Source organism: Charadrius vociferus, unplaced genomic scaffold (genome assembly GCF_000708025.1).
Source record: "Charadrius vociferus isolate BGI_N301 unplaced genomic scaffold, ASM70802v2 scaffold611, whole genome shotgun sequence".
Classification (NCBI taxonomy): domain Eukaryota; kingdom Metazoa; phylum Chordata; class Aves; order Charadriiformes; family Charadriidae; genus Charadrius; species Charadrius vociferus.
In genome coordinates, this window is record NW_009646844.1 from 1,240,517 (window position 1) to 1,253,157 (window position 12,641).

General features: G+C 36.5%; 1 protein-coding gene across 1 annotated transcript in view; it reads left to right on the plus strand.

Annotated features, from left to right (window-relative positions):
• The first annotated feature begins 342 nt into the window (after positions 1–342).
• DNA2 (DNA replication helicase/nuclease 2) overlaps positions 343–12,641 on the plus strand; it is a 20,505-nt gene continuing 8,206 nt past the window's right edge. The window contains exons 1-12 of the mRNA XM_009894018.1: positions 343–539; positions 1,586–1,769; positions 3,509–3,654; positions 5,228–5,353; positions 6,235–6,454; positions 6,958–7,075; positions 7,376–7,541; positions 8,813–9,007; positions 9,987–10,217; positions 10,706–10,822; positions 10,910–11,019; positions 12,080–12,189. Coding sequence (XP_009892320.1) covers positions 343–539; positions 1,586–1,769; positions 3,509–3,654; positions 5,228–5,353; positions 6,235–6,454; positions 6,958–7,075; positions 7,376–7,541; positions 8,813–9,007; positions 9,987–10,217; positions 10,706–10,822; positions 10,910–11,019; positions 12,080–12,189 — 1,920 coding nt within the window. The remainder of the gene's footprint in view (positions 540–1,585; positions 1,770–3,508; positions 3,655–5,227; positions 5,354–6,234; positions 6,455–6,957; positions 7,076–7,375; positions 7,542–8,812; positions 9,008–9,986; positions 10,218–10,705; positions 10,823–10,909; positions 11,020–12,079; positions 12,190–12,641) is intronic.

Below are 12,641 nucleotides of genomic sequence, written 5' to 3' on the forward strand. Positions count from 1 at the left end.
TGTACTGTTATAATTAACTTCTAAATGAATACAAATACATGGGCACCAAAAGGAAGCACTAGCTGCAATAAATAACAACTTACCTAATATTTATGTTTCTTTCCTTATTTCTCATATGTCCAAAAGTTTGTTTTTCATCCCTGTCATCCAAAGAGACAATGTGGAAATATTACCAGAGAGAAAATTTCCTATGTATAGTCTACTTGTATAGAACTAAAAAAATCACACTAAACGTATATAAAAATTGAAGAAGGTTAAAGTTGGGTTTATACTTGAAGCTTCCGCTCTTCTCGTATATGGGTTGGCTGTTTTCTTTTCATATAGTGTTATGTCTCTTCATTAATGAGTTGTTACTTCAGTTTTCAGAAGAAAGCGACTGACTCCCCTGACACAGTACTTAAGAATGGGTTGAACAACAGATACCGTGTGTTGGAAGTCAGCGTAATACAGAGAAACGGAAGTGACCCTGAGAAACACTTGACAATTACAGCATCTCAGTCACTGGGTGATACAGAACTGTGCATTCTTAGGAATGGCTGGTAATTCATACAGAAATGTAGATGTCTGAAAAGAGGATGACATACTGGATTATTAAGTCAGTTTTCTTTGTGTTGCCTTTGAGATGAGTTTTACTCTCTTAAAAGTGATGTGAAATCCTGAAACAACCTTCATCTAATGTAATATTAGCAGTATATTAGTGTAATGGATATTTATCTTGAGAGAACTGATGTCATGTAACTTGTGTTGAGTGGATATTGGTACCTTAAAGTTTTCATGTGTCTTTGTACTAACAAACAGCGAGACAAGAAACTCTTAAGCAGGCTATTTTGTTTAAGTATTGTCTTGCAACAATTAGAAGTGTTCTTCTAAATGATGTACCCTCATTGTACATACAAGTGTACAAAGCTATGTCTGTGAAATGTGGGGTTTTACAGAGTCTGCTAAAATCATCTTAGCTTGAGCTCTACTGCAAAAGTGTTTTTCAAGTAAGGATAGGATTCTAATTTGGGGGGTTGTGCATTGCATGGGGTGTTACAGAAGAAAAAAATAGCTTAGTCTTTTGAAACATGTGGCTATACATGTGCTATTGGGCACTACTTTTGATTTTTCCATGCGAGCCTGAAAGATGGGAGAAAAGTATAAGACTCCATTTCTTGAAGGAAGAAATATCAAAGATCTCAAGCCCTGAAATTTCTAAACAATAAAAATATCTTTAGATTTTGCTGAGATTCTGAAACAAGTAGAGTTGTTAAGTAAAAAGGTACATCTCATGTAATGAAAAAGTAGTATGCAATATAAAACAACAATGCTGAAATGGCTTGATACATGGATCTGTAACGACTTGAAGTCAACAGGATTTTCCTACATTCAGGCTATCCTGATGCATGGTCCTGTACTTGAAATTTTTGAAGTTTTGTCAGTAAAAATTCCTTTATTCACTTTCAGAATTTATTTAGGTCACCTTCTTAAAGAATCACAATATTCTCCTGTTTCAAAGCGTGTTGAATCTGATATATTAAGGTATAATTTCTAATACATTGTATCTGTGGTTTGCAAACAGTGGTTCAAATGTATTGTGTTACAGGGAGTCCATTCCGGTTGTTCCGGGAGACATCATTCATTTGGAAGGGGAATGTAACTCCAGTACCTGGGTCATAAGCGATCAGTCTGGATATCTGGTTCTTTACCCAGATCTGCTGCTTTCCGGCACTACAATATCGAATAGTATTCGATGTATGAGAAGAGCAGTGCTGAGTGAAAGGTTTCGGGTAAGTGTTGATTCTAGACCATCAAGCGTATTAATTGGGTTACTGTTCTATTGAGACTGGTGGTTTAGCTCAATATTAAAACTGGCTGTGGTGCTGTATTACAAAATGTCATTATTAGCTATTCATAGTATTTCCAACATAGAATAATTTGGAATGGAAACTGTCTGTCTCTGGTTGAATTTCTTGTGTTTTTTGAGAGTTGAGGCTGAAATAATCCTGTATTCTTAATACAGCTAATGGGACAAAGAAGTGGTTTTCCCACTTAAAATTCTGGCCAGTTTTTTGATAACCTCTTGCCACATTTTGTGTGTATATGAATCCTTTGTGAGGGATATGCCTCTTGTCAACCATATGAAAACATAAGCACGCTTGGCCAAGTTCAAAGCCTCTGAAAAAATCAGCCAATTCGGTTAAGAATAAGTGTGGGCTGATTCTGAAATCTGAATCCAGCTGCTGAAACTTGGAAAAGTTTCTTGTGGTTGTGTCCTTGCTGATATGTGGTTGGCAGAGAAGCAACAGCTGCCAGTTTCAGCTGAGGAAAACTTCCAGACATGGTAGTAATATAAATCCAAACGGGCAAGGGAGTCGTAATGGAGTGGTAAGCAGGCTGGCTGGGAGCCTATGACTGAAACAAGAAAATTAAGTACAGGAGATTAAGACTGTGAAATGGTGTCAGCCCTTCATGAGAGGAGTAATGGGAGTAAACTAATCGTTTAGAAGGGACAATGCAGAGGGCCCTGACTCTGGGGTAACACCACTCACCAGTTGTGAGTGCAACTCAAGTGCCAGGTCTGTGAAAGATACCAGTAAGTACTTAAACCACAGTGATTAGATTTCCAGTTGTTTGGTGGTGGCTCATGCGGAGGTCGTAACTTAGTACCGCTTTCAGTTTTTAGGAGCCTGTAATGCTTAGTCCTGGTGATAGTTAGATGGGCTTCTGAGCCATTTTGGTGATAAGTACCTAAAGGGGGCTTACAGGAGAGCTGGGAAGGGACTTCTTACAAGGGCATGTAGTGATAGGACGAGGGGGAGTAGCTTCAAACTGGAAGAAGGTAGATTTAGATTAGATATTGGGAAGAAATTTTTCACTCTCAGAGTGGTAAGGCACTAGCCCAGGTTGCCCAGAGAAGCTGTGGCAGCTCCATCCCTGGAGGTATTTAGGGACAGACTGGACGGGTCTTTGAGCAACCTGGTCTAGTGGGATGTGTCCCTGCTTGTGGTGGGGGGTTGGAATTCAATGATCTTCAAGGTCCCTTCCAACCTAAATCATTCTGTGATTCTAGAAGTGGAATAATTTTGTGTGAGTTGGTAATGCACAGGAAACCGCTTCATGCAAAAAATAACATCCGTAAGATAGTAAAAGTAAGCATTCGCATTAAGAAATACTGCTATTAATACTGCCCACAGGCAAAACTTGCTCAAAATTCACTTTAATCTGTGCCTCTGTTTCTCTCGCCTGTCAATCACATAGGGATTGTATCCTAACGTTGTCAGAGTTGGGATAAAAATGAGTGATTAAGCAATAGGAGAGACCCATTTCAATTTGGCTGTTTTCACAGTCAGGTTTAAATGGATATTAATTAGTGAGGTGCAAGCTGTAATGATCTTGCAATTAAATAGGTGCAGTCCATCATATGCAGCAAATAAACCCCAGAAATTTTATAGAAAAGTTGGCATGAAGTGGGTATAAGTTTTCATGTGTGTATATGTATATATGTATCATATAACATCTGTTGCAGGGCTCAGAGTCTGGTTCGCGCCAAACACTCATTGGTACAATTCTTCATGAAATTTTCCAGCAGTCGGTAACAAATAACTTGGCAAAAGAAAAAGTAGAAGAACTAGCAAATAAAATTGTGTATGGACAAAAGTATCTCAAAGAAATGTAAGTAGCAACGCAGGTGTCTTTTGTATTTGGAAGACAGGGTAGGAACACTAGAATTAGCAGATAAATTTCTCATTTTAAAAATGTAGTGCTACTATTGGGAGAATATTCTGCCAAATGACCTTGCTTAATGAAACTTGGGTATTCTAGTGGGAGGTGTCCCTGCCCATGGCAGTGGGGTTGGAACTCTATGATCTTCAAGATTCCTTGCAACCTAAACCATTCTATGAGCTTTTAGTAGGATAATTCCCTGTTCCATAATGTAATTTAATTTGCCTTCCCTGATGAGCTACTTCTGTAGATCTGAACTATGCTTCTGGTGTAACTATGCATGTGTGTTGTGTGGTTTTTTTGGTTTTTTGTTTGTGTTTTTTTTTTTCCTCTGAGGCCAAGCAGGTTGGAGTGTTTGTGCCTGTAACATTACATTTCCAGGCATCTCCCAAAGCTGAGTTAAATGTGATAAGCGTTATTAATTTTGGTCTTCGGGAGGTGAACTTGAAACTTGTGAGTGACCAAGCATTGAGATGTCTGATATTTTCATATGCTTTATGAGGAAACATAACGGCTCAGTTGCTAGAGGACCTTCAACTAACTTACTTTCTCTGCAAAGCTGATAGAAATGCTAACCAAATAAATAGTCTTCATATTTCCATCAGAAAATGACAAGATGAATGGCTGTCAGTTTTCACATTTTACTGCAGACTTGATTAAAATCTAATTCAAGTAATGTAAAAAAAAAAATATTATATCTAGACTATTATAAATTTTATGTTGGGGTAATGTCAGTATCTCTTGGCCTCAGATGAGTTGGAAGTTAAAAATGTAACAAAATGTATTACTCCAGCTCTGTTATGAGGGTAGATATTTTGAATTGTGAGTGCTAAGATTACTTAAAGGCTTTTGTGTCCCTCTGGGCCTCTCTGAAACGGGTAATTTGCAATTCCTCTTTGCATATGTAGGCTAGTATTTGTTGGGATTGAAAAGTAAGTTACATAAGTCTGCTAGCTCTGGTCATTTGAACTTGTATGAACCTTTTTGTGCAAAACTCGCTTGTCATTATTCTACAGCAACAGAGAAATACATCGTTTCCAGTGAACGCCAGGACTGAACCTAATGCCACATGATTGCATTCTGTTTGAGACTTCTGCTTTCTTGTGTGCTCGTAACTGTAGCAACTGCAGAGGAACACCATTCCTTTCCAATTAAAATGGTCTGAAGCCTGTCAAAATATATGTGAAAAACATGTAGCAGATCAGTGTATTCAGGCAAAAAGCAAATGGCTTCGCTTATATTTTTTTAAAATGTCTCCAATTTTGCCTAAAGCTTAGGAATAGCCATTTTAAAATTGAGTCTGGTATGCCTTTCTTGCAGTTCTATTATTTTCATTAATTCTATGAATTAATCAGTTGAGTTGAACCTTAATGAATCTGTCATTAGCTACCATTTATAGATATGTATTTAAACTTGACAGTTATTTCCATTAATCTTGTTTCTACCTGAGGCAAAATCTTGTTAGTACCAGCAGCGAATCTAATATTTCTTTCTCCTTAAAGAGCATGGCTTTATTTTTTAGGTATCACTTAAATCTGAAACAAACAGAAATAATGCAGGAAGTGGAAGAATATTTGCCGTCGTTTTTTAAATGGGCGGAAGACTTCATGCACAATCCAGCTAACCAGAATAAAATGCAACTGAAACTGTAAGAAGCCAGAATTAAAAGTCTAAACCATTCTAAGTTGTTTATCTTGTTTGGTTCGCTTTTAATTTTTAGAACAACACTTTTAATGCAAATCTGTTCAGTCATATGGAGCTGATACATGGCCTTACTGTCAAAATAGCTAATGTTGAAAGCCGCATGTTTAGCTGTCATTGTGAGTACTGGGGAAGACAAGACTGAGGGTGAAGTGACATAAAAATCTTGTTGGTCTTAAAATCCTTGTAAACAGTGTGGTACAAATTAGAAATTTTCGTACTTAGAAAAGCAAGCATATTTGATCTACTAACTAAGCTAGAAGTTACTCTAAATATGTTCCAAGACTACAAATCAGAATGTGAAACTATTTCAGTCAAATGTAATTCTTCACTAAGATAACAGTTTATCAGTGAAATGGTGATTTTACTCAGCTGCTGCCGAGCTCTTCTTGTCTATGGCTTCTTGCTGTTAATGGTAATAGCCATAGTGTGTTAAAGTTTCAGTGAAATGGCAAGTCTGAGTAAAATCTGTATGCTACTTTCCACTGTATATCATTAAACTTTTTGAAGAAACAAAGTGTTTTAGAGTGTAGTTACTCAGAAAAGACCAAAAACTATTAAAAACAGTTTAAGATTCTTTTTTAACTTCAAAATTTAGTTGAAGAGCAAAAACTACCTGCCAATCTGCAATTTAAAGTAACTTTCTTAATGGGAATTAAGAAATGGGAAGATAGTTTGAGTGAGACTCGATGCACTGTCTTTCTAAACCTAGTGCCTAAAGAGTATCCAAAATGCAAAAATATTGAATATTTAATTGCAACACATTTCAATATTTAAATATAAAGAATTAAGGCAAATTGTTAACTTCTGATTTAATTTTCTTCCTAGGTCAAGTAGTGAAAAAACAGAAGATTTCTCTTCTAAGATAGAGATTGTAGATATCTTGGACATTGAAGAGAATATCTGGTCTCCCAGGTTTGGGTTGAAGGGAAAGATTGATGTTACAGCCAGGGTGAAAATCCATCGCCAGTCTGGAGTACAGTCTAGGATAATGCCATTAGAGCTCAAGTCTGGCAAGGAATCTAACTCTATAGAGCACAGGAGTCAGGTACAAAAAAACCCCAAATGTCTAATTTCACTATCAATGGTTATGTATACTTTTTTATTTTATTAGGTGACCTGTTTTGTCTTTGGAATGTGAAATGCTTTGTATATGGTATAATCGAGACTTATGGATGGCAGATCCTGGCATGCCCAAAGCTGCAGATATGACATGAAAATGAAGTGAGGAGTGAGAGATATATACGTTTACCACTTTCAAACTCACTTACAGTTTTTTATCCTGAAATACCTGTTATTTGGTCTCTCTTTACTACATTGGAGTATTAGGTTAAGGCAAACTGCTTCAGGAATTAGTGTCTTTCCAGATAGCTGGCCTGATCTAGAAGTAGCAGCTTTGTTACAAGCTTTTGTTAAGGAAGGTGCCTTTTAATGAAATCCTTGGTTAGGTGCTTATTACTTAAGCCTTCTACATTACTTGTGATAGGAATGGCTGCCTAATCATGGTTTGGTTTTAATACATTGTAATAAGTTTATGTATAATGTTTGCAGGTTATTCTGTATACGTTGTTGAATTTGGAACGGAGAGTAGATCCTGAAGCCGGATTTCTTCTTTACCTTAAAACTGGTACTATGTACCCCGTTTCTGGAACGCGCATGGACCGAAGAGGTAAAGTTGTTCCCCATCCCCAGAAACCCTACTTATCTTAATTAAAATAAAACACTTATAGTAACAGTTGTAAGGCTTTCTCTCATGAACATATCTGTACTTAGAGATGTATCACTCATTATAATGTTACTAATTCCAGTAATCTTACGCTAAAAAATTAATTATTAATACCCCACTAGGACTTTGCTACATGAATACTCACTTCTTAGCTGACTAAAGTTGATGGCTAGTTACTTTTGAGTTAGAAATTATTACAAACAAACTCAAAAACATCAGCTTAGTTTGTTCTTTTCTTGGCAGAATTAATGAAGCTAAGAAACCATGTGGCTTTCTACTTAATGCACAGTACATGTAAATCTGCTGTGGGAAGACAGCAGTCACAGCTTGCTGCTTTGCCTCCTGTAACTGATGACAGTCAAGCCTGTAAATACTGCTCCCAAATACTCAATTGCTTTCTATACAGCAGGTAAAAAAAAGTTTGACTTGTGTTTTTAAATAAACTTGCATAATTGTAGCTTTTGATACTGTGATTTCATTTTTGTGGTTCATGGTTTCTTATTTCTCTGTTGAGGACTCTTGCACCCCAAAACAATGTTCCGTAGACTCCATTGCGACTTTTATAGTGCAAGTCCCCGATCTTGTGGAGACTCAGGATGCTTGCTTGGGTACACTTTCTGCCAGACAAAATCCGAGATAAGTCTCAATAAAATACTTGGTGACGATAACAGATATCTGTTATATTGAAGTTAATAATTATGATTTTAAAAAGCTATATTCTTGCAACTCTTTGAAATAGGCGGTCTTTTGAGGCTGAGTCATGGCTGGACAACAACTCTTTCACTTGGACTCTGTAGGAGATTGTTTCCCTGTAAGGTGTCACACAAGTAATGATACATTGATATTACTCTGCTGAAGTGTTATTACTTTTCCTGTTAAAAAGTCATCACGGGCAAATATTTGAAAAAATTTCACATAGTTATTTAATAGATTTAAAAACTGTTTTAAACTTTAGTCTTGTCTTTGTGTTGCATAAAAAGAACAGAACCAGAATTGTATACTGAAGAGATCAAATGAGATATGTTAGAACAGAAGGGCTTTTGGGGTGATCTTGTGTAAATATAATGCCTGATTGTTTTTAAAACTGTAGAGGTAAAAGTATATGTTGAGGGAGCTGGCTTTGTGGGCATACATGATGTTTTGTAAACTAGTTTTTGTGAAATATTACTTCTAATATTCAGTTGTTATAGCAACAGGATTATTACTAACTGGGTAGCTGTTCACTCCTGGTCTAACTTTTCTCTTGGCTTGCATTTTGTATATGTAATTAGGTATAATGTCTATTGATATTTAGTTTTGAGATAAATTGACTTGAAGTCTGTTTGTGTATTAACTATTAAATCCCCTTTGCTTAGTTAAATCTCAGTATAGTATTCATGTTACAAAAAAGAATAAAAGATCAACTATCTAAATTTATACAGTACTATCTTTGAAATGTCATTAATTGGTCTTTGACGAACTTCTCATCCTTAATAATTCAAAATCATAGAGATGATGTGAAGTTACTAATATGAGATCGTTAAAATTAACAAACGATACAGATTCAACTTTATTTCGATTATGATAGATTAATCTATCTGGTATGTTACAGTATATATTTAGCCTGGCATTATGTACGTATAGACTTGCAAGAAAAGAAGAAACGAGGTGACTCTTTCCTGTGTGTGTTTGTACTCCCAGAGCTGTAGAACAAAAGATGGCCAGTGTGTCTTTTCCTCCTGCTATGGTACCCATTATTGAAAGAGAGACCCAGCACCTGAAACACTCCCACTTAGAATATTTCAGCCTGTGGTATCTAATGTTAACCTTGGAGCTGCAAAGTGGAGAGAGTAAAAAGGGATATAAAAATATATGGATGATACCTTCTTTGGAAAGGTGAGATGCAATTTCTAACCTGGTACAAATGGCAGTCCCTTCAGTAACTAAAAATGAGGCAGTATCAACTTGTGTTTTCACTACAAGGCAAACTAGATGTTTTCTAGTGCTTGTAGAAAGCATAGGTAGGCTTTTTGTGAGATGTGACCTAATGGAGACATTAACCTAATAGATTTACTGCTTTTGTATTTGCAATATGGTGGTTTTTTGTTGTTGTTAAGTCACACATGAGAAGCAGCAAATTGCAGCCTCAGTCTTCAGAAGCAAAAGTGGCATAATTCTGGTGGGGTTTTTTGTGTCTGTGGGCACTGAGGCTGGGTGCTGACTGTGTGCCCAGTTCGTTGTGCTGCTTTCCTGAGGGTTTACTTAACAAACAATTATGTGTTTTGGACCATACCCCTGAGTGTGGCTATGAACGTGGATAAAAGCAGATTTAGGGCTCTTGTTGGCTGAAGTAGCATGTTATACATCACCTAGTCCAGCAGCTATGGAAAAAAGAATTGATGGTTTGTAGGCCCATTTCAAGGCCTCTGTAGAAGCAAAAGGTAGCTGAGTTGTTTTAAGTGAAACAAGCAATTCCATGAGCAAATATGGAACATCTTAGTGAAGTAGATCTGTACATTTCAGTATGTTTTTTTAACAGGAAATTATAGATAACTTCAGCCTAAATTTTAGAGTCTGTTCTTGGAACAAATACAAGGGTTCTACATATTCTTACAATCCTTTTCTGGTCAAAGTGGCTATTGTACAGTGACTATTTGTCACTTTGTAAGTCTTCCTGGTTTTTATTGTGTGTGGTTGCGTTATTTTTTTGGTTGCTTTAGGGATTTTTGGGGGAGGTTGGTTGTTGTGTTTTGGTGGCTGGTTGTGTGTGGTATGGGTTTGGTTTTTTTTGTTTTACTTGTGTTTTGTTGGGTTTTTTAACTATTTTTCTTACTGAGAGGATCTTAACATTAAAATATATTTCTAATATCTTCAGAGAGAAGGCTGGAGATTGTGTTGGAAACATGATCAGAGTTGATGAAGTGCAGGAAATTTCCGAGGGACAGTATCTACATTTTTTCCGACGTAGAAATGGTGCCATACCTGGAACAAACCTATTGGTTGGTGATCGCGTGGTTGTGAGTGGAGAGGAAAATGGTTTACTTGGTTTGGCTACTGGCTATGTTAGAGAAGTCAGTGTGACAAAAGTCTCCTGTTTGTTGGGCAGGTAATAGAACAAAAGGAAAAATATCTGTTTGAAGACACTATGGTGCTGGCTTCAGGAAGGGAACTTCTAGGTCTCCAAAAAGCCCTGACATGCGACATGTTCTGACTCTTCTTGCTGGGCTTGGAGAAGTACCCTTCAGAAATTCTCTTATCTTGATTGAAAATGTCAATATTTGGTCAGTGTATATGCCTGGCTATTTAACCAGGTTGTTTGAATAAAAGCATGCTTGCAAACTCCACTTACTTATGTGTCTGACATGAGACTATATGGAGTGATTACTGTGTGAATATAACTTTAATTATTCAGACTATATTGTCTTTAAATTGGGCTCTGTTTTACTTAGATAAGTTAATAGTGTGTTTCTTCTAGCTATTGCTTCACTCTGGGACCTCTGGAAGCTATCACTTAACACTTAGTAATAAGTCTTCAATCATCAACATACTGCTTGTAAACACAATTATTTTATCCTTGTTACTGTCATCCTTCAGGAATTTGTCAAAGCTCCCCAAGAACACAATATTTAGGTTGGATCATGAAGAAGGAGATTATGGTATAGGAGTCCCTTTTGAAAACCTTTCTAAACTGATGAAAGATTCCCCAGTCAGGTACGAAAAATCACAATAATTTCATACTTCCAGTATTTTCAGATAAGGTTTTTCAACTGGTGACTTTTTCTTTTTATCTATCCACAGTGAAAGGCTCCGCAACTTGATAATTGACTTCCACAAACCACGTTTTATTCAGCATTTGAGCTCTGTACTTCCACCAGAAGCAAAGGAAACTGTTGCAAATATTTTAAAGGGTACAGAGTGGCTTTCTCCAAAATCCTCTGTTTAGTAGTACATCTCTATAGCCAAAGCATTTGTCACACTGGTAGTTTTTTTTCCTACTTTGGGGTCCAGTGATAACTTTTTCTGCCGAAAAATTAAAAACCAAGTTCTTACCTTGCATGTCTTCCTGTGATTAAATTACTCTTGAACTAGTTGGAAGACCTGACCAGATACTTGTTTACAATTTTATTTCACTTTTGTTAGTTGCTGCAGCTTGCAGTTTCAAACAGAGTGCTATATGATTAAAAGGCAGGAACAGAGAAGGCTCTTGAGATAGAGGAAGCGGACTTTGAGGGAGTGGAAGGACATGGGCTTTGGTGTAAGCATTCACTTGTATAATCGTTCTTCATTCTTGCTGACTTGTTGGCTGCTCTGTAGCGTGTGATGCTTTGTGGGACACTTTCTTTTTTAAAAAGGAAAATTATTTAGGTACGTCGCAGTGTCTCATACTTGAAAATATTTAATTGTTCTCTGACAGAGTTGTCTGAAAACAGAAATTTAACTGAATTCCTTTTAAGCAAATAGAACTTTATAAAAATTCAGGCAGAAGATTTTTTTTAATAAGCTTTGCCTAGTCCAAATAGCTGGAATGTGCTGCTTATTTGCATCAGACTGGGGAAAAAGCTCTGATGTAAAGTTTCTTCTAGACAAGATGCTGCTATATGTGCAACTCGTTTCTCTTTGCTGTGAGCTGCATGTTTGAACATGAAAGTGGGTATGATAAAATAGAAATGCCCATACATGATATATGGAGGTGTTTATTTAGGGTATTGGAAAAAAAGTTACAAAAGGTCTAAGAATAAAAATGTCTTAATGATTTATTTCTAGGACTGTAGTGTAGATCCTGTACTACATGTCTTGTGTATTATGTTTAATATCATTACTTCATTAGAACCTACAGATTTAACTCTGCTCTATTCTTTTCTTTAAGGGCTTTAGTAGAGGAGGAAACTGATTTTGTTTGATTAGCTTTAGCAATTATTGCAAAGTTTATGAAGTATAGACATTTCATTTTGGTTTTTCTTCTTAAAGGTCTAAATAAGCCTCAGAAACAGGCAATGAAACAAGTGCTGCTTTCAAAGGACTACACGCTTATTGTGGGTATGCCTGGAACAGGAAAAACTACTACAATATGCGCTCTAGTAAGATCATGTACCTTGATGTTTAAATTTTTTTTGGTGATATTTACAGGATAGCATTAAACAAACTGTGTATAAAATACTGTCCAAAGTTAGTTAGGATGACTTAGTCTACTGGTATCTGCATAATTTCAAAGAAGAAAACATTTCTTTTTACTTAAAGACTTGTATTTGGTAGAACTAAAAATGTATTTTGTAGAGTAGGATTCTCTTTTGCTCGTGTAGGAATAAATGTGGAAGGGGAGAGATTGAAGCATGATATTTAATCATTTCTGTGACACTTTAATGTTAATTCTTTGGCCCCAAACATCGGTGTGTCCTCAAATCCTGAATTGAAGCTCACAAAAGGACTCCTTGGGGAAGTCAGTAACTTGTCCATTAACAGTATAAAACTGCGGTGCTGAAGCTACGTGCAGCCTCCTAGCCATCTCCTGTAGTTGGTGGTTCTCTTTCCC